The sequence below is a fragment of a genome, unplaced genomic scaffold, assembly GCF_019419815.1.
Source record: "Pyrus x bretschneideri cultivar Hongxiangsu unplaced genomic scaffold, Pyrus_bretschneideri_v1 Contig6, whole genome shotgun sequence".
Lineage (NCBI taxonomy): Eukaryota > Viridiplantae > Streptophyta > Magnoliopsida > Rosales > Rosaceae > Pyrus > Pyrus x bretschneideri.
In genome coordinates this window covers 5,148,329-5,167,748 of record NW_025999798.1, presented here as the reverse complement: position 1 = coordinate 5,167,748, position 19,420 = coordinate 5,148,329, and the positions used below count along the sequence as shown (strand labels likewise).

At 36.2% G+C, this 19,420-nt stretch overlaps 3 protein-coding genes across 5 annotated transcripts; 1 reads left to right on the top strand and 2 right to left on the bottom strand.

Moving 5' to 3' along the window:
* The first annotated feature begins 79 nt into the window (after nucleotides 1-79).
* On the top strand, nucleotides 80-2,354 carry LOC103929040 (leucine-rich repeat protein 1). The gene is made up of 7 exons (XM_009338187.3): nucleotides 80-426; nucleotides 579-711; nucleotides 1,051-1,122; nucleotides 1,432-1,575; nucleotides 1,748-1,819; nucleotides 1,924-1,995; nucleotides 2,111-2,354. Exons 1-7 carry the CDS (start codon nucleotides 348-350, stop codon nucleotides 2,190-2,192), a joined length of 654 nt encoding a protein of 217 aa, XP_009336462.1. The 5' UTR covers nucleotides 80-347; the 3' UTR covers nucleotides 2,193-2,354.
* Nucleotides 2,355-2,998: 644 nt separating this feature from the next.
* On the bottom strand, nucleotides 2,999-7,801 carry LOC103929039 (uncharacterized protein At2g33490). 2 transcript variants are annotated; one of them, XM_009338186.3, is made up of 11 exons: nucleotides 7,405-7,790; nucleotides 7,095-7,167; nucleotides 6,801-6,875; nucleotides 6,658-6,719; nucleotides 6,501-6,569; nucleotides 6,282-6,310; nucleotides 5,983-6,193; nucleotides 5,581-5,826; nucleotides 4,956-5,009; nucleotides 3,520-4,501; nucleotides 2,999-3,320 (listed from the first exon to the last, which is right to left on the bottom strand). In XM_009338186.3, the coding sequence occupies exons 1-11, from the start codon at nucleotides 7,516-7,518 to the stop codon at nucleotides 3,310-3,312; spliced, it is 1,926 nt and encodes a 641-aa protein (XP_009336461.1). In that variant the 5' UTR covers nucleotides 7,519-7,790; the 3' UTR covers nucleotides 2,999-3,309. The 2 variants fall into 2 exon arrangements, with proteins under 2 accessions (XP_009336461.1, XP_048427843.1); XM_048571886.1 differs by having other exon boundaries at nucleotides 2,999-4,501; nucleotides 7,405-7,801.
* Nucleotides 7,802-12,518: 4,717 nt separating this feature from the next.
* On the bottom strand, nucleotides 12,519-16,990 carry LOC103929038 (pyruvate dehydrogenase E1 component subunit beta-1, mitochondrial). 2 transcript variants are annotated; one of them, XM_009338184.3, is made up of 16 exons: nucleotides 16,828-16,990; nucleotides 16,615-16,750; nucleotides 16,448-16,513; nucleotides 16,160-16,240; nucleotides 16,039-16,065; nucleotides 15,875-15,937; nucleotides 15,602-15,688; nucleotides 15,252-15,377; nucleotides 14,934-15,067; nucleotides 14,775-14,847; nucleotides 14,590-14,655; nucleotides 13,619-13,657; nucleotides 13,420-13,544; nucleotides 13,224-13,338; nucleotides 12,974-13,080; nucleotides 12,519-12,785 (listed from the first exon to the last, which is right to left on the bottom strand). In XM_009338184.3, the coding sequence occupies exons 2-15, from the start codon at nucleotides 16,663-16,665 to the stop codon at nucleotides 13,012-13,014; spliced, it is 1,122 nt and encodes a 373-aa protein (XP_009336459.1). In that variant the 5' UTR covers nucleotides 16,666-16,750; nucleotides 16,828-16,990; the 3' UTR covers nucleotides 12,519-12,785; nucleotides 12,974-13,011. The 2 variants fall into 2 exon arrangements, with proteins under 2 accessions (XP_009336459.1, XP_048427568.1); XM_048571611.1 differs by having other exon boundaries at nucleotides 16,615-16,716; nucleotides 16,828-16,988.
* Between the last annotated feature and the right edge of the window lie 2,430 nt (nucleotides 16,991-19,420).

The following is a 19,420-nucleotide window of genomic DNA, read 5'->3' as shown; positions in this document are numbered from 1 at the left end:
TATTGAGAAAAAGATATTAAGATAGAGGTAATGGACAATACGAGCAAGAATATAAAGCATTACAGAATAAAAAAGGGAAACCCAAACACAGTCCCACGCCATTTAGCTTTGGTAATTACCGTTTTCCTGCACAAGGAGAAGGGCAACAATCTTTTTATGGGCTCTATAAATTCCCCCACCAAATTTTGATTCCTTGCTTCTTTGCTTTGGAGAAAGAAGTAAAAACTCACTCTCTCATACATCAGAAGTCTCTCTCTCTCTCTCTCTCTCTGAATCTTTTTAGGTCCACTAAGCTCAGCTTTTAAGTTTCAACCCCAACTCTCAAATAATAAGCTTCTCTGTTGCAAATGGCGATCTGGGTTTTGCTGTTTCATCTTGTTACTGTTGCCCTTGTTCTACTGTCACCCACAACTGCAAACCTAGAAGGTAAACATGCAAAACAAATTTAACTGTTTAAGTTTAAGTTAATAACTTTCTTAAACACATGTTTTTAGACTATATATTCAGTATATATATACATATATATATTATGTTAACTACTAATTAATGTGTTAATACCTTTGTAATGGAATGATCAGGAGATGCTTTGTTTGCTTTGAGACAAGCAGTGAAGGATCCGAATAGTGTTCTGCAGAGCTGGGATCCGACCTTGGTTGATCCCTGCACTTGGTTTCATGTCACCTGCGACGGCGACAATCGGGTTACTCGACTGTAATCTACTCAATTACTTTTATTTTTTTCATTTATTTGTAACATTTGGTTCAAATTTTTTAATTAATTATTTTTTTTGCTAAGATATGTTGTGTACTTTTTCTTGTATCTGCTTGTTAGATTCTCTAAAGATTTCTTCTTGTTTTGCATTCTTTGCTTTTTCCTTTACTATTTAAAATAATAATTATTATTATGTTGGTTTGTATTCAAATTAGCATGAACTTGTTAAGCTTAATTTCTTGGTTACTTGAAATTTTTGCTTGGTTGTTGAAACTTTTGTTAGTACTTTAATCATGTAATTACTATATAAATGAATTAGTATAAAATAATGTGTTGCAGAGATCTTGGAAATGCGAACCTGTCGGGCAGTCTCGTACCCGACTTGGGGAAGCTCGAGCGCCTTCAGTATCTGTGAGTCTCACAATTTTATTCGGAAATTGCTTTTCTTAAATTTCTTGTTTCTTTGGAAGTGACTGAGTCTGTATGGACTCGGGAGTGTGGACCTGGTGAAGGTTGGATTGATTAATAAAAAGATGAATGCTAGCTGGACTCGCTCAAATAAAAAACTTGATATGAGGTTACTGATCAATGTCACCAACCCCACCAGCCATACAGACAGTCCACCACCGTCGGATCGTGGACCATCATCATGCATCTAGTTTTTGTGACTGATAGAAAGTATTGGTTGGTGTGTCTCTGATGTATGTATTAATATTATAGGGAATTTTACATGAACAACTTGATGGGATCTCTACCAAAACAGCTTGGAGGATTGAAGAGCCTTGTGAGCTTGGATCTCTACCACAATAACTTCTCTGGGACCATCCCACCCTCCCTCTCCAACCTCTCCAATCTCAAATTCTTGTAAGCAATAATTCACCGAGGCAATGCCCTGGTCAGTTGCCCATGCGTGAGTGTGCGTTTAGGTTATTCCAATTGTTGATCAACGGCTGGAATATCCACTCTTAGGTGGACAACTGCCCGTATCGAAAGATACACCTTTACTTAGTAGCTCATGTCAGTAAGTTCAATGCAGGAGACTGAATGGTAACAGACTGACTGGAAGAATACCTAGAGAGCTTACCAAACTTCAAAGCCTCAAGATACTGTGAGTCATCTGTCTATACAATCGCCACATTACCCCTTGACTACTTTCCTTCTCTTCTCCCTCTAACCTCATTAGGGTTACGTTAAATTAAATGACTTGTGCAGTGATGTATCCAACAACGATTTGTGTGGTACTTTCCCAACCTCAGGCTCCTTCTCCCAGTTATCTGAAGAAAGGTGATTAATTAACACATAAACATGATTAATTAAAGTTAAAAACTCTGTTTTTCTTTGTTTGTTTGGACTTTGGAGGTTAGTGGGGTTTGTGTCTTCATTGTTTGTTTGGATGCAGTTTCAAGAATAACCCAAGATTGGAAGGACCAGAACTGATGGGATTTGTGAGATATGATAGTACCAGAGGAAGCTGCAAATGATGTGAACTACTAGTACAACCAGTCTACTACTACCCAAAAGGCAACAAAAGCTTGCCATTTACCAATTAGGAAATCTCCACTTGTATTTAGATAAATCCATTTTTCTATGGAAAGGATTTTTGTGTTCCACTAATCAATGTCATTACTACAACTTAATTACTACATCAAGAGAGTCTTCACACTAATTAAGCACCAATATTCTCCGTTCTCCACTCTCCAATCTCCAAGTTTGGGTTCAATTCTTACTTGTTGAAGTGGTTCGATTTGAGTCTGAGTACTTTTGTTGATGACTATTTTTACTCGTAGAAAAATGAAACCGTTTTAATCAAGTTAGTCATATTCGGAATTCTCACCCCTACGATATTCTCCATTCTCCACTCTCCGATATCCAAGTTTGGGTTTAATTTTTACTTGTAGAAGCAGTTCGATTTGAGCCTGATGACTTTTGTTTATGGCTATTTTTCACTCGTTGAAAAATGAAACCATGTTAATCAAGTTAGTCATGTTTGAAATTCTCACCCCTACTATAATCTCCATTCTCCACTCTCTGATCTCTAAGTTTGGGTCTAATTCTTACTTGTTGAAGTGGTTCAGTTTGAGCCTGATTACTTTTGTTGATAGTTATTTTTTACTCGTTTAAAAATAAAACCGCGTTGATCAAGCTAGTTAGGTTCGGAATTCTCACTCCTACTGATAATTGTGTTAGTAGTGTCTAAAATTGTCACCCCCATTGCGGTCAAATACAGATCATTCTCAATCTACGATTATCTAAAAAGTGAGCAGATAGGGTTTCACTCGATCTACAATTACATAAAAAAATGAGTATTAAGTATTAATTGCTGGGGATGAATTACAAAATTCCTCGGATGATCGAACAAGATTGGCAATTGTATTACAATTTTATGCCATGTGCCCCAATAACACAAAATAACTAGCTACTAAAACTGACAAATAAACAAATTAACGAAAATCATCAACAGAGATATATTTACATCTGTGCACCTCTACATGTGGAAGAGAACGCAATCTTTTGAACCTCCCCACAACAGTTTGTTGCCTACTTAGAAAACAGTTTGTTGCCTACTTAGAAACAAATGTCGCCCAACGGTGAACTTAATCAATCTCCGCCTGCATTCAACGAAGTAAATTCGATGCCACAAAAAACAGTAAAGAGAAGAACAAGTTGCAAGATAAATTGATATATATGTATATACATTTAGTCCCCAGAGGTTGCTTTTCAGTCATGGTGTCAGTCTTACTAGAACACAACCTCAGCATTCATATTTGACGATATAAAAAAGAAAGGGTATACGAACATTCAAATTACCTCTGAATTGAACAGCCAGTGTGACAATCTCAGAGCTGGGTGACGGTGGCTTGGCTGTGTTAGGTAAGGTTATTGGCGTCAAAGGAGGTGAATTGTCTGGCACTTCGGGAATGGGGGAAGCTTCCTGTGGTTCAGTTACATGGAACTCCATCGCTGTATGATCCCTTGTAGGTATAGAGTAACTACGAGCAAGGACCCGAGGAGGTTTGGGCAGAGGAGCTGCTTTCGGTGACACCACTGGTTTATTTGTCGCAGATTGCATTTTAAGTCTGGGCACCAAGGGAGCTGAATGACCAACTAGACCCGCAGGTCTTGAAGCCTTGGAGGCTACAGGTGGCCTAGGAAGCTCATGAAGTTCACTTATTTTAGGAGAGGACATAAAAGTAGGCGAAGCATTTGGAGATACTTTAGGTGAAGTTGACAGAGGTTGAGACCCTGGATTGCGCAAAATAGGTCCAGAAAACATTGGGTGATGGTCCAAGGGGACAGTTTTAGAAGCCCAACGCTTACTTGTCAATGGACCTGAGAATGCTTGCCTTTTTATTTTTTTAAAGTCAGAAGCAACCAGTGGATCCTGCCCCGAAAACAAAACCTGACCTGTGAGAGGAGGGGGTAATCGATGTGGTGCAATATTATTGTTGCTCTCTTTGAGTACTGACTGCACATCTATAAAATTGGTTCCAGCAATTTTCTTCTCTCCCGTCTTTTGATTCCCCGGTCTCAAGGGTGACGAATGCCACAAATTCTGTGTTCGCTCACTTAAAGTTGTCTGTACGGTGTGGGGCACTGGCATACCTGATCCAGTAGAAACTGGACTCTTATCAATTGGTGTCGGTAGTACATATGAGTGGAACTTCCGTGAAAATGATGTCTGCCTATGTCTCATTTTATCGGCTCGACCTAAATTAGTTTCAGGAAACAGCGGAGCTGATTGGCTGACTCCTCTACCCTTAAATGAAAACGAATTCCTGCGGAGTCTGTCCTGGAAATAGGCAAAACGATGCGAGACATGTAAGCTACAACAAATTAGAAACGTGATGCATCTTCAAGATAAATTAATAAATAAATAGATAAAAAGTCATCCACATCGGAATTTAGCATAGTAAAATGTTAACAGGTTCTACAACTGCATGACGGGAGATGGACTGTGTTGTACATTCAGCATGTGATGGGCAGACGTGAAAACATGCAAGAACCAATCCAGTCAACAACTAAACTAGCAATAGGAGATTACTGTAGACTTAAGTTGTATAACCAAGATACCACTGCAGGCATTTACCTTCATGCAATCAATCAAAAGGATACGACAGAGAGATTGATTCCAAGTACAGTTTTATTTTTTATTTGGCCAACTTACAAAGTGCAGACCAGAATGTGCATTACACAAACCTGCAATATTTGTGAACAGATGAATTGATAACAGAGCAGATGTTTACCTTGAGAGCTTCCACCTGCGGTAATCTGGGAAAGGTAATGTCTGCCTGATCCAACTGCATTACAGATAAGTTTCATGTCAAAATAACATAATAATCATGACAAAATGTTTCAGAAAGAAACTTGAAAGCAGAACATGACAACAAGGTCACTATGTCCACAATAATAACTGCCAAATTGGGTTGGGAGTGAGATCTTTCTAGCTTACACCAATAGAAGCATTCATCATGACAAAAGACCAAAAAGAAAATCAAACTCTGGTTATTCCTTGTACCCTTTCCTTCCATATTCATCTGGATCATACACCATTATTTGCACGAATATACTTTGTAAAACTGCCTGTGAAATCACCGTTTTGCACAAAATATATAAGACCAATTTTTTGCACAATACACTTTAACAGTCCATGAGATATATAATTTTCCCTTCTTTTAGTTTCACATTAGTTTTAGTGGTTAAGAGATTCTGCACACTTTGGTGAATATGACAGAGATATATGTCTGTGTCTTGCCTTTGAGTTGTAAGCATGTACAGCTGGTTCTACCAGCTCTATTTTGTATTCTATTTTAAATGCCTTTCAAGGGAGCAAATGCGGTTTATCATAAGTAAATTCCACTGGAGTAATACCTCCATTGAGTTTCTTGAAGTAGAAACATCTTGATCTTGATCCTGTTGTCCAAAGTCAAAGCTCAATTCTCCATCATCATTCACATCAATGCTATCATCGTCATCATTCTCATCGTCATCGTTGTCACCATCCCCTTCATCATGTAGCCCATGGAACTCGTAATCAATATGCTTCTTCTCAGTTACCAGTTTCACATGTGGCTCTACTGACTCAACAGACCTAAGTGCTTTCTTGAAGAAGGACAACTGTTTCAAGAGGAAAATAAAAGTAGTATGAACAGTTTAACGATGATGAGCAACAATAAAACATGCAACAACCAATAAAAACAAAGCCTTTTCCCACTAAGTGGGGTCGGCTGTATGAATCCTAGAATAACAATAAAACATGGAAGAAAAAAAAACCTGAGCAGCATGATGGCGAGCTGCCTGCGTGAGAAGACTACGAGATTGTCCTTGCTTCAGAGATTTCAACCGGAAAACAAATAATGTAGCCTCCTCATCATATTCATCGCGAGCCAATTGTATTTGCTGCATAGAAAAGCTCTCTCTCTTCCCACCACCTCTTGACCTCCCTTTTTCTTTGTATCTCTTTATCATAAAATCATATACATCTCTGTAGATCATGAGCCATATGAGAAGACATTCGTCTAAAATCAGATATGCAAATGTAATTGTTTGGAAACATATAGTGTTTGGAATACCTTTTTTCATCACATTGTTGCTTCATCTCCTGCATCAACATGAAAGAACAAACATCACTTTAACATTAAGCGATACTATGTGCACACAAAAGCAATAACCCGCGTAAAATTGTTAATTAAAACATAGATTGGTAACACTTGTGCAGAATTTGTGCATGAGAAATGCATACAAAACACTTCCTATGAGCTTATCAAATGACCGAGTCCAAGCAAACACACCTCAACTGTTTGAAGTTCATTCAGAAGAGATTCTGATGGAACTGCAATTGTCTGGAATATATGAGAGCGCTGCAGCATGCACAGCAATGAATATATTAGTAAAGCAAACTCAATGAAAGGTTTCTTAAAATTATTTACATGAACGATAAAGCCTCACATAGCTATCAACGAGTTTATGGAGTTCATATTGCAGTTTCCCTAGCTTCAGCAGAACTGAACCTGCAAGAGAATTGACAGGTAAAAAAGGGTTAGTTACGTTTCCTCAAATTTATATAATGCCAAACAAACTTTTGATCTTACCACTTTCTTCATCATCATTTAGTGCAGTTTTCTGAAGAAGACAAGAACCCATTTCCCGCAGCGACTCCGAAAACTCTATAAACAAATTTGAAAGGTATAAGAATACTATTCTCGAAATTAGCATTATAAGAATGAAATTTAGAAACTCAATCAGAAGAATGTAGACACAATAATTATCAGCTAAAACTAATAAATGACTCAGTTTTCATAAAGAATACAAGGCATACAAATAAGTTAAACAATAACTAACAATATATCAAAACGAATAGGAAAAAAAAAAAAATATTGAAATACCATAAGCGCTATTAGCCGTGGCGGCAGCGGCAGAAAGTAAGCTGTCATAGCAGTCCCTCATATCGTGCATATCCTGCAATCAAAAACCCAATTTTCAACAACCAATTTCAGATTACGTCAACCCTCAGATCCACCACGAACTCTCAAACCCTAATTAACCAATTCTGCCCTTTTTTCAAACCATAGAATTCCAAATTCGATGAAATTTGGGGGGTTTACGCGTCGATCGTCGTAAAGTCGGAAGCTTGCTTTGGTTTTGGGTCGTCGTAAAATCTCCGAGCAAAGAAAGAGGAGGAGGACGGCGGCGTACCTGAGAAGCCTGGGCGAGCTCGTCCAATTGCGGCAGCGGGCGGAGATCTCTCCGGTCCTTGGCATCGTGCTTGTGAAGTGCGAAACCTCGCAGCCTTCTGAGAGAGGTTTTCATTTGCCCTTCCTCACCTCTCTGCGGCAATTCACGGAATTAAAATCACCCGAACCACCCACAAAGCTTTCCAAAAGCTCTGTGCTTTTCTTGCAAGTGCTTTTTCTGCGAATTCAATTCTACAGCCGACGGGAGGAAGAAGAAGAAGAAGAAGATGAAGGCTAAAATGTTGATCTGGCAAGTTCATAAATACACTTGAGGATTGTAATTGGGTTATGATTAATTTATTTAAATGTGAAAATTAGAATATTTTATTGGTCAATTCATGAAATTAGACCAACGGAAAGAAGGAAAAAGTTGGTCAAGTTGGTCAATTTGCAGAGAGCAATTAGAGGTGGCGGTAAATTAACTGCTAATCCGAAAATTAAGCAAGGTTGACCGCCTTTTCGTTGACTCGTCATCTTCTACAGAAGAATTAATCAAACCGGCATGGAATTTTGGCGACCAGATTGAATCCTTGGGCGTCAGCATTTGCGGTAGCTTTTGTTTTCTTCTTGTTTTTTCGTCGAGACACGATTTCAATTGATACGGCAACGTCCAATTATTAATGCACCGTGGTATTTGAACACTCACTCTTTTTACGGCCATTGAGGTTTAACTAAGTTGATCAGAATATTTTAAATTAATATCGATTGTATGAAAGAAAAAAAATGTATAAGTAATTGTATTACGCTACCAGCACTATAATATAGTGGTATGTGACGTAATTTTCTTACTTTTTTAGTTTCTCACGTATCTTTTTTTTATTCTGATCATGAATTTATTAAATTAGACAAAAACAATAGACGAGATTAAACAAGGGTGTGTAGAAAGAGAAGAAGGGTGTGTCCTTATTATTTTTTAATTGTATTTTCCTGCGCTTGCAGGTGATAAGTTTCAGATTCAACTCACATTGATAACGAGTTCGAAAAATATAATTATTATGCAATGATCATTTTGACTTAACATAAATTCTCAAACCCTAGAATGGAATACAAATGTTATCTCACATAAGTATAAAACCTTCTCGATTGAAACTTAGTGTGTGTGTGTGTGTGTGTGTATATTTTTTTGGGAGTTGCTAAGAAAAACATGAATTTATTTGTAGCATCTTTTCTTGATGAGGGTAAAATATTGTGCGTGTTTGAAAGCTACCCGAATAGCGGTGTCAAAGGTGGTGGGGGTCACTCCGTGTGACTCCGCTACCGATTCGAGGACGAAAAGCCAAATGGAAAGGAATCGGTGGTCGAATTTGGAAATACAGACAAAGACCTTGTTTGGGTCAACTGTCTATATATATATGTATGTGCGCGTTTCGTAAGGGGCAGGTCTCAAGTCTCTCGGGGTGTGTGTGTATATATATGTGTGCGCGTTTCTTAAGGGGCAGGTCACAAGTGGATTAGCATCCTCTCTTGAGCTAATAGAGAGGATCAATTATTGTGAGTCGTTGAATTTTTATCTAAAGGTTATAATTATTATAACTTTAAAGGAACTTCTTATTTGTAACTGTTGGATAAAAATCCAATGATCCACAATAGTTGGTCAGGAAAATCCCCTCCATTGGCTCAGGAGAGGATCTAAATCTGTCTCAAGTCTCTCAGTGTGTGTGTCTAAATATATATATATATATATATATATATATATATGTCTCAAGTCTTTCAGTGTGTGTGTGTCTAAATATATATATATATGACTCAAGTCTCTCAGTGTGTGTGTGTCTATATATATATATATATATATATATATATATATGTCTCAAGTCTCTCAGTGTGTGTGTGTCTATATATATATATATATATATATATATATATATATATATGTCTATGTATGTATGTATGTATGTGCGCGCGTTTCTTAAGGGGCAGGTCTCAAGTCTCTCGGGGTGTGTGTGTATATATATGTGTGCGCGTTTCTTAAGGGGCAGGTCACAAGTGGATTTGCATCCTCTCTTGAGCTAATAGAGAGGATCAATTATTGTGAGTCGTTGAATTTTTATCTAAAGGTTATAATTATTATAACTTTAAAGGAACTTCCTATTTGTAACTGTTGGATAAAAATCCAATGATCCACAATAGTTGGTCAGGAAAATCCCCTCCATTGGCTCAGGAGAGGATCTAAATCTGTCTCAAGTCTCTCAGTGTGTGTGTCTAAATATATATATATATATATATATATATATATATATATGTCTCAAGTCTTTCAGTGTGTGTGTGTCTAAATATATATATATATATATATGACTCAAGTCTCTCAGTGTGTGTGTGTCTATATATATATATATATATATATATATATATATATATATATATATATCTCAAGTCTCTCAGTGTTTGTGTGTCTATATATATATATATATATATATATATATATATATATGTCTATGTATGTATGTATGTATGTGCGCGCGTTTCTTAAGGGGCAGGTCTCAAGTCTCTGGACCATCTCACCGTTCCATGCATGGTTTTGACGACGTGCTAAAAATTCTCCAGTCATGATGTTGATGCCATGCACCTTCATACGAAACAACAAAATCAATCATTATTTGTTGGGTTTTTGGCTATGTAGTACAGGGAGATAATTGAATTGTGAATCACCCATATATATACGCGTCTGTGAAAATTATTTTTAAACAGCAAGTTTCAAGTTCGACTCTCATTATAAGTAACAAGTTCGATATACCTAACTAATTTTGATGATCTAGCTCAAATTCTCACATCATTGTCAATCTATCAAAAGAGTAATGTTAGGTCGACTAACCTTTTAGACCAAATTTGTAAATCATGTAATGTGTCACTAATAAGAAATAAGCTTGTTAATGAACACTTAAGTAATAATCCAATTATCAATAATCACGTCATATAATTTATAAAATTTAGTTTAGACAATTAGTTTCCCTAATATTACACATTAAATTTAGTGGTTGGTGTGTACTTACTAGGCTACATCTCCGCCGCGCCGAAAAATCATCTAGGTCTGTCGCTGAGCATTGTAGTCAGATTTTCACGCAACTATTATGATTTCCACACTGTTTTGGTAGGAATTATGGGTCCAGTTGAAAATTAATCATCACATTCTTTATAGACGAACGAAAAACTAGCCTTGACGAAATTCATCTGCAAGATGCAGTCTCGCAAAGCAGCTGGGAATGATGCTATCAGGTACAGAAATTCATCGTAGAAAATTAATAAAGCAAATTAAGACATTTCACGTAGAAATTTCACTTTTTCAAACCTATGAATCACGTAACATCTCTCCGCATGATAGATTTTCTCCCCTATTGAGAGTATTTCTCACTTTTTTGTGTGAAGTTCTCAATTTTGAGCAAATTCGGGGAATTGGACCCTAGCTTCGGTTGAGATCGGTCGTTGTTCCTGTTCCCCCTTTTCTTCCCCTTTCTTCTCTTTTCCTTGCTTCTATTGTTTTTTTCCTTTGCTTAACATCCCAATCTGTTCTGTTCTTCTTACCCACTGGTATCCCTTCTCCTTATCCATCCATATTCTGATTTTCAGCCATGCATCGGTGTTTCCACTAGATCAAATGATTTCACTGGCTCGGGTGTTTCCAACACCACCACTTTCTTTATGTTGTTTGCCTGTACTAGCAGTGTTACTCGTGGGTTTACACGTGCTTCATCTTGATAGATGGCTTCTTTGTTTAGTTGTTGGCTATCCTTACTTTGTGGTTATGCTCAAGGAGCAAATCGGGGTTAGATGTTGCGATTGATGAGGCATTGCTCGGTTGTGGGCGCGAAATTGGACGGATCGAGAAACATTACAGTAGCGGGGGTAGCAGTAGATTTTTTTGGTTTTTGTAGTTTTGTTTTTGTATTTTGGGCCTCAACTGTTGGTCGGCCTCTTTCAAAAACACTTAAAAACGCTCTCTAAAAGAATTACCAGTTATATATTTTTTATAGGAAACAGTTAAAATATTTTTCCACGTCTTATTAAAAGTCAAATAGATAATTTCTGAAAGAGAAAAGTCAATCAAATAGATAATTTGCGAAAGAGAAAAATCAAGTAGATTATTTGAATCCTTAAAAGAATCAAACAGAGAATAATCAAGCAGAGAATCCTCACTACAATCTATATCAGCAATGCATGCAGTAGCCAGCCTTTTTTTTTTTTCTTTTTTTTTAACAAACGATATTATCGATATTAAGAAAAAGAGGATTGGCTTAACTTCACAATAGACTGGCAATAATATGGTTCAAATTCGTTTTTGGTGAGAATCGAATCTAAGACCTCTCACTTATAAGTAAAGAAAAATATCACTAAATCGTAGTATTAAGGGGCCCGCCATTTTGAATTCTTACATCACCCACCACCCTTTTTAATTAAGTGGGATATTGTTTTGTAAGTTAATTTGTAGCCAACACGGTACCTATATTAATTAATTAATTAATAATCAATAAATAAACAGAATTGTCTTGCATTTGGGAATTGATAGAGAGAATCTTTAGACTGCGTTTCTTTTGGATCTAACGACCAAATTCAATACATACAAATAGAAGGTCTAGTAATATTCTTCTTCACTTGTAAATGAAAAGTTTTAAATTCAATTCTCGCCAAAAATAAATTTAAACTGTATTATTGCTAACCCATCATGAGACTAAACCCACCTAATCCCCATTAGTATAGATAATATCGTTTGTTCAAATAAAAAAAAAAATACAAACAGACCTCTTTATTTTTTACAGTGATGCATCAGTTAAAAAGCTAAAATATAGGTGTTATTGCTTAAATAGTGTGATCTTAGTTTACTCTAATTATACTAGTCCGACTACGGAACGGAAGTCCTGCACAGAATTTCTGCTAATTCTATAGCCATTGGCATCGTGTTTCTACAAAAAAAATCAATCATAATAACTGACCGATTAACTTCAAAATTCAAATATTTCCTTCTCCTTTCTAATTTTTTTATCCAAATGATTCGTTTCGGTTCTAACAATCATAAACCTCTGCAGTGTACATCGATCACGGATAGTTAAACTGAAATTCACCAATTGGGACCAAAACCACTGGAAGGAAGGAGAAGACTGAAGCAGGTCATTGACGTTTCTGGAAATCAAGTACATGAAACCCAGAAAATGGCCTCCAAAACACATAAGGTTTAATGCGGACAGCGAAAAATAATAAACGACAAAAGTCAAAAAAATTCTCGCCCTTGTCTATGTTCTCCCAAGTTATTTGACAAGCAGTTCTTACCCGCACGGGATGATCTACCAGTTATTTGACAAGCAGTTCCTCCCAACACGCGATGAGGAGAGAAATAATTTACAATTTCTACAACTCCTGAAAGAAAAAATAAACAACAAACTCACACACATAAGAAACTGGCATAAACTTAAAAGTCAAAAGGTTCTATGAATCATACCATAACCTAAAACGTAAGTGAAGAACGTCGGTAAAGATATGTAGTGCAGATAAAGTACCTGTGGCATCAAATCATTCTATGAAACATAAAATAACTTATAACTAACCTCAATCCGGAGAAATTTCTGCATTGAAGTGGTAAAAATTAAGCACTTGCAGCCAAAGAGGAAGATTTGTAGCAAGCTCTCTTTGCTGCACGCACAATATCTTCGACCTGTAAAAACAGTTAACCAAGATGTTATTGGCATACCAACCTATAGCCGAGTTAATGGGAAGAAGCCAGCAACTGAATAACTTTTACTGACCAACTACACGGCACTTATTGACCAAACAATAAAAATCTGAAGGGAAACTCACCTGAGGAACAGCCAATCGCTCCAAATTGGCTGCATAAGGCATGGGAACATCAGCCCCAGAAATTCTCTCAACCGGTGCATCAAGATAACCAAAGCTATCCTCAACAACAGATGCGCTGTTAAGAAGTAAACAATGTTAGCATACGTGGTGTCTGAAAAGCACTCAGCAGGGAACATTTAAGAGTAAAGAGACAGACCAGATTTCAGCGCCAACACCATGCTGAGGAAACCCTTCTTCAACTGTCACCAGTCTGTTGGTTTTCCTGACTGAATCATTGATGGTTTTCCTATCGAGAGGACGAATTGACCGCAAATTTATGACCTACAATATCACAAATGGTCAAACCGTCTCTATTACTAAAGTACTAACAAGATTGTGCTGTTACACAAATTTACCTCAGCACTGATTCCTTCCTTAGCGAGTATCTCAGCAGCCTGAATACCAAATAACAGAATAAATCCACTACTATAATGAAGGGAGAGAGATTCTGACTGACATCCAAAGACTATAAACAATTTTGCAAAAGTGGCTAGAGAAAACATCCCTCTTAGGACTTTTTTTTTCTTGGTCCGTGCCAAAGAAAATGTAAAAATAAAAGGAAAGTGTGGGACAAATCAAGATCCCCATTATTCATGTATTAATGGCAATATATTTAAAAAGATGAGAAATAGGCAGGCAAAAGACTAATGCAATGATGACCAAAAATAAGTAACAAACCCAACAACTTGACCAATACAAAAACAAAGTTTTCACAGTTAACTCAAACAATCCAGTGACCCAGGACAATTGCACATTGATAAAGTCGCAACAACTTTGGTTGGAAAACAAGTCTCCTCTATGGAAGCCCAAGCATGAGATCATTGGGCCAACTCTAAAGCTAAAGCCCTTTGAATCTAGAGAAAAGGTATGGATAGTTGCAAAGAGTCAAAATCAAGGTTTATTAAGAGTATTATCAAGTATCTAGTTAATTGGGTCTTAGGAAAATGCAACGCCTTTGAGTGGTTTTTGTACACCAATTTTTATCTTTGGACAACCTATCTTCTTCTCTCTTCTTCCAAATTCCTCTCCTCTTCCCCGTTTGACTAGAGATTACAGCAACCACAACCTGCTTTGTTCTCTAAATATCCTATTTCTTCAAATTTCTATCATTATAAGCCCACCATACGTATATCCTAATCACCCACCCCTACTTTGACTCGCATCACATAGTCACAGCAGCAGATAAGCCTTTATTCTCAAAGCCATGATCAAGTTTCCATGCAAGAACCATTTCAATTTTTTTCCATCAGTGTATCAAGTATCAATGAGCATGAATTTGTCATATGTCAATCCATCCTGGCAGCAGAGGGAGGTATAGTAAACAAACCTGTAGAGAATAGCCAACCATTTTCGAAAAAGCTGTAATAGTGACATCCTTTCCTTCTCTCTCAATCTGTGTTATATTATATAATAATTAGAAGGCAATCATCAATGATGGATAACATAAAAAGTTGGAAATCTGAGTGGAATTAACAATCATTTTCCTATAGAATTCCATTAGCTGATGATCACCTTAGCTTTTCCAATTGGGAGGCAAAAACTGGAATCAAGAACTTCAGCTGAAACAGGAAATGACTCGCCATATCTGAAACAGAAAATTACATCAAGACATTAACGTTTTACTTGATAACAAACATAAGCATCACAATATCCTTGCAGTGGATTACTTACAACAACTCATTTTCAAGGAAAACAACAGGATCAGGGTCCCTAATGGCAGCTTTTAAGAGTCCACGAGCATCTTCAGATGAATAAGGAGTCAAAACTTTCAACCCAGGGCAGGCTGCATACCATGCTGCATAACACTAGACCAACAAGCATATCATAAAATTGTAAAAATTCATTCACTACTTACATAGAAACGAAGGCTAAATATGCTGTGGATGTGGGTAAATGGTAGATCAGGAATAAACAAAAGGTAACATATGAAAGATTGCAATGCAACAAAGTAGTAAAGAGACTTAAAAGAAGGGGCGTGGGGAACAGTACTTGAGAATGCTGGGCACCAACACCAGCAGCCGCACCATTTGGTCCTCTGAAAACAATGGGTACATTTATTTGGCCAGCAGACATATAATTTGATTTTGCAGCAGAATTGATGATGTGGTCAATTGCCTGCAATAAACACCAGAACAGAATCCTTTAATGAAAAATAAATTGGACCAACTGATCTAGAAGGATGATAAGAATCTTTCAATTAGCATTTAGATAGCAATAGCTTCAGAGAATCGGAAAGAATATTCAGTGTCAAGACATCAACTATTAGTTATAACATTAAAACTCCGGTATAAAAGTCAATAACAGAAAAAAAAATAAAAAAATAAAAAAATCCTCCAAACCTGCATTGAGAAGTTAAAGGTCATGAACTCTATAACAGGTCTCAAACCATAGTAAGCAGCACCAACTCCAATCCCAGTAAACCCAGCCTGCAAAAAAATTTCCAAATAAATAAGGTCAGCCAGCTACTATCACTAATGTATATAAACGAATTGGCCCACATAGCCTCAAATTTAGGAGACAGGGAGAAAAAAGGGAAGAACGTTTATGATGTTACTGAAATGCGGAAGTAAACAAAAGAGAAGCAGCACGGCACGTCAAGTAATAGGACTAACCTCTGTGATTGGGGTATCAAGTACCCTGTCAGGACCATACTTGTCCAGAAGTCCTTTTGTTATCTATATACAATGGAGAACAAAGGGCAACTGTTAAAGACGTCAATGTTCACATGGGTTCTTGATAAAACGAAAAAATTGAAGTTTCAGTAAATAATTCTAACCTTGTAAGCACCCTGATATTCCCCAACCTGCATAACAGAAAGAGCAACGATCAATGTTACGGAAATAAATTCTGTTGGTTTCTCAAATCACAAAAAATACAACCTACCCATGCATCCTCACCTCTTCACCCATCAAAAACACTTTTGGGTCCGCGGACATTTCTTCATCGAGCGCAGAGTTTAGAGCATCCCTCACTGTCATCTGTGGGCATAATTTCATTGTCAAAAAATATTACGTGCCTCTGGAATTCACAATATTCCACTGAGAACAGATACGAATATGAAAATAGCATGAATGCAACAAACATGTAGAGAAAACCAATCCCCAAAAACTGGGAGTCTAATAATACAGGTTTTTTTTGAAGCATATGAACAATACGAACAAGTGGAAATCCAGAACCAACATTACCTCTTTCGCAGAAGATGCGAAACCCCTCAATGCCGAAGCGGCGGGGCAGATCCTCTGCCCCAAAATCTGAATCATCACAAATATTAGCCAATAACTCACATAAAAAATAAATTAATCAATTGTTTCACATAACTCAAATCGTAAATTGCAGAAGTATTAGGGTGTACCATAGCTGACGAGCTTCCAGCTCCCACTTTCTGCCTTAAAATCCCCAACATCTTCGTTTCTTTCCCAAAATATCACACTGAACGCCGATTTCAGTGAAGGGACTGAGAAAGATGAGGAGGAAGAACAAACGATTTACTGGAAATATAGAAATAAAAAAATCAGATCAAAATTCATACGGAAATAAATCGTAGGGATTTGGGAGGAGGGCGAACCTGTTTGGCGGATTGGAGCGTGGATCGGATCGGCGATGCGATGTGTAAACAAATGAGCGTTGAGGGAGCAGCAGCAGCAGCAACCACTTTCTTTCAATTACCTAATATTCTCTATTTTTTCGACTTTTTATTTCTCTGATTTTTCTGTTTTTCATTATTCTGGAATTCAACCAAGTACTGCGGGTTATAATATTACAGGACAAGGATTGTCATTTGTCAACTTTCTCAATTTCGGTGTTCTCTCGTGCTCTTCTGTTTTGTGTATTCACGGTTAAGTCATGTCAACATTATATATTGCTTTTTTATAAAAATAATAAGATAAAAATAAATAATAATATAAATTATTAACATGGCTTAACAGTGACCACACAAACAAAGAGTACAAAAGGGCACTGGAATCCTTGTCCATATTAAGAGGGATAGGGCAATTTATTTGATTTTCCTTGCTGGCACCAAAATTAATTTTAAAAGGGTAAAGGCGTAATTGTGCAGGAATGCAGGGTCATATACGGAAGATAATTCAGGGTTGGCCGGCAGTTTTGGAACCCGACGCTTGGAGGCGCGGACGGCCGTGAAAAGCACATGGACACTTACAAATGATTTGTTATGTCGAGGCACGTTGTACGTGTCGTATTAATTAATAAGTTAATTTAGTTGAATGTTGGTTATGTGTATTAATTGTCACATTACATGGTATATGAATGTAATCAGAAAGTAATTTTTCTAGCATCATTTTTCTTTTATAAATTAAATAAATGAATAACAACCAAATTAATCGAACAATGTTACTTATACTACATGTGTTCACAACTTTGCTTATCACCTTTCTCATACATTGGAATTTATATACGAAATTTGTTTTGTATTAAATATGTAATCAGCAATATAATTAATAAAAATGATTCAAATTATGGCAGCACTCAAATAAATATAACGCACATAACTAGTTAACATAGCGGAACTCTTTTTACTTAATTAGAGGAGTTCTAAGTCTCATATTAGTTTTAAAAGATTGTTTGAAGAATATGCTACTTTTCTCTTAAAAAAAAGGGACAAATTAAATTGTAATGTAGGGTAGGTTGAGCTCATTTGCTAAAGGAAAATGAAGGTAGGTAGGGCGTGGATTCAACTACCAAAGGAAGCAAAGTGTTTGGTAATAAAAAAAAATCAAAAGGGTTTTTTTTTTTCCTTTCCTTTTTCTTGTTTTGAAACATGGGGCTAAAATCAAAAGCTCAACCAAACTTATTCAATAATAAATTTAAACCAGGACATATTAAGTCGATCTTCACGAATAAAATTAATTGAACAAGAAGGAGGAGTATCAGAATTAAAATTACTTAAATCTAAATTAAGACTACAGATAACTAAACTGTCCATCATAAAAAAAAATTTATCAACAAACATGTCGATTTCCCCTTTACCAACCTCTTAAAAGCAATTATTGACATGCCAAAATAAGAGGACCTAAAGAATCTTTTTGTGGAGCGAATCGATTGGGAATTCAACGTCACCTAATTATCGTTTGTTTGGCTCTAACGATTAGTACGGTGCAATAGAAGTCCAAATTTGACTTGCAAAAGTGGGGCCCTTTGTATTTCTCAACCAAGGGCGTGCAAAGAACGTCATTTTCATGTATATTAATATTTGAAGTGACAAATTGGCCCTTTTGCTAAGATGAGGAAGTCAATTTTATGTTCCTCAAAATCGATGCGCAATTTGCATTTTATCACAACGTTTGGGTCTAAAAACTAAATAAAAACACTTAAAATCATTTCAATTAGTCGATCGACTTACACCATAAATATCCATTGCAGAAGGACAATAATAACTCTTGAAGAAATGAATACTAAACTCCAAATTTGGACTAAGTATGTTTTTCATTTTGATACATCATATCCACTAAATCGCGATGTTAAAGCAAAACATTAACAAATATAGGTTTAGGAACCGCACAATATCTCTTCTTGCACATACCGACCCACGCCACAAGAATGGCTCTCAAAGATGTCACAACCAATTTCCAAGCTTGAATCTAGCATGAGTACAGTGATTTATGTACAAATTTGCAAAATCAACAAAAAAACAGTAAGTGTTAATCCACGTTTTTGTAAAAAAAAATGCACATTTTTTATTTTCTCAAAATATTTTCCGTGAGCATTAAGAAAATCTTTAAAATGTTTTTCGAAGCGGATTTGCGATTTATTGACCAACAAGTGTATATTTAGTAGAATATTTAAGCCCAAAAGTAATTAATGAAATAGGTGAAAAATATAGAGATGTTAAAATGTATATTTAGTGTATATTTTTTAATATATTTTTTTTAATTAGAGAATTTAAAATCACCTATAGGGTAAGGCTTCGACAAAAAATTAGCAAAATTTTGTTTTGTTAAATAGTGTTTCACCCTCTTCTGGTTGACAAATAGGGTTCTATTAATATATAGTTTAGATTTAGATAAAAGAAAAATTAAAAAAATATAAAATAAAAAAAAATAAAAAAAAAGGTCCAAATCTCTACAAATTTAGCTTGTGCTAAAAGTTGGGTGGTGATTGTTTTCTTTAGTTAAAAGTCCATGGTTTAAAAAAATTTAATT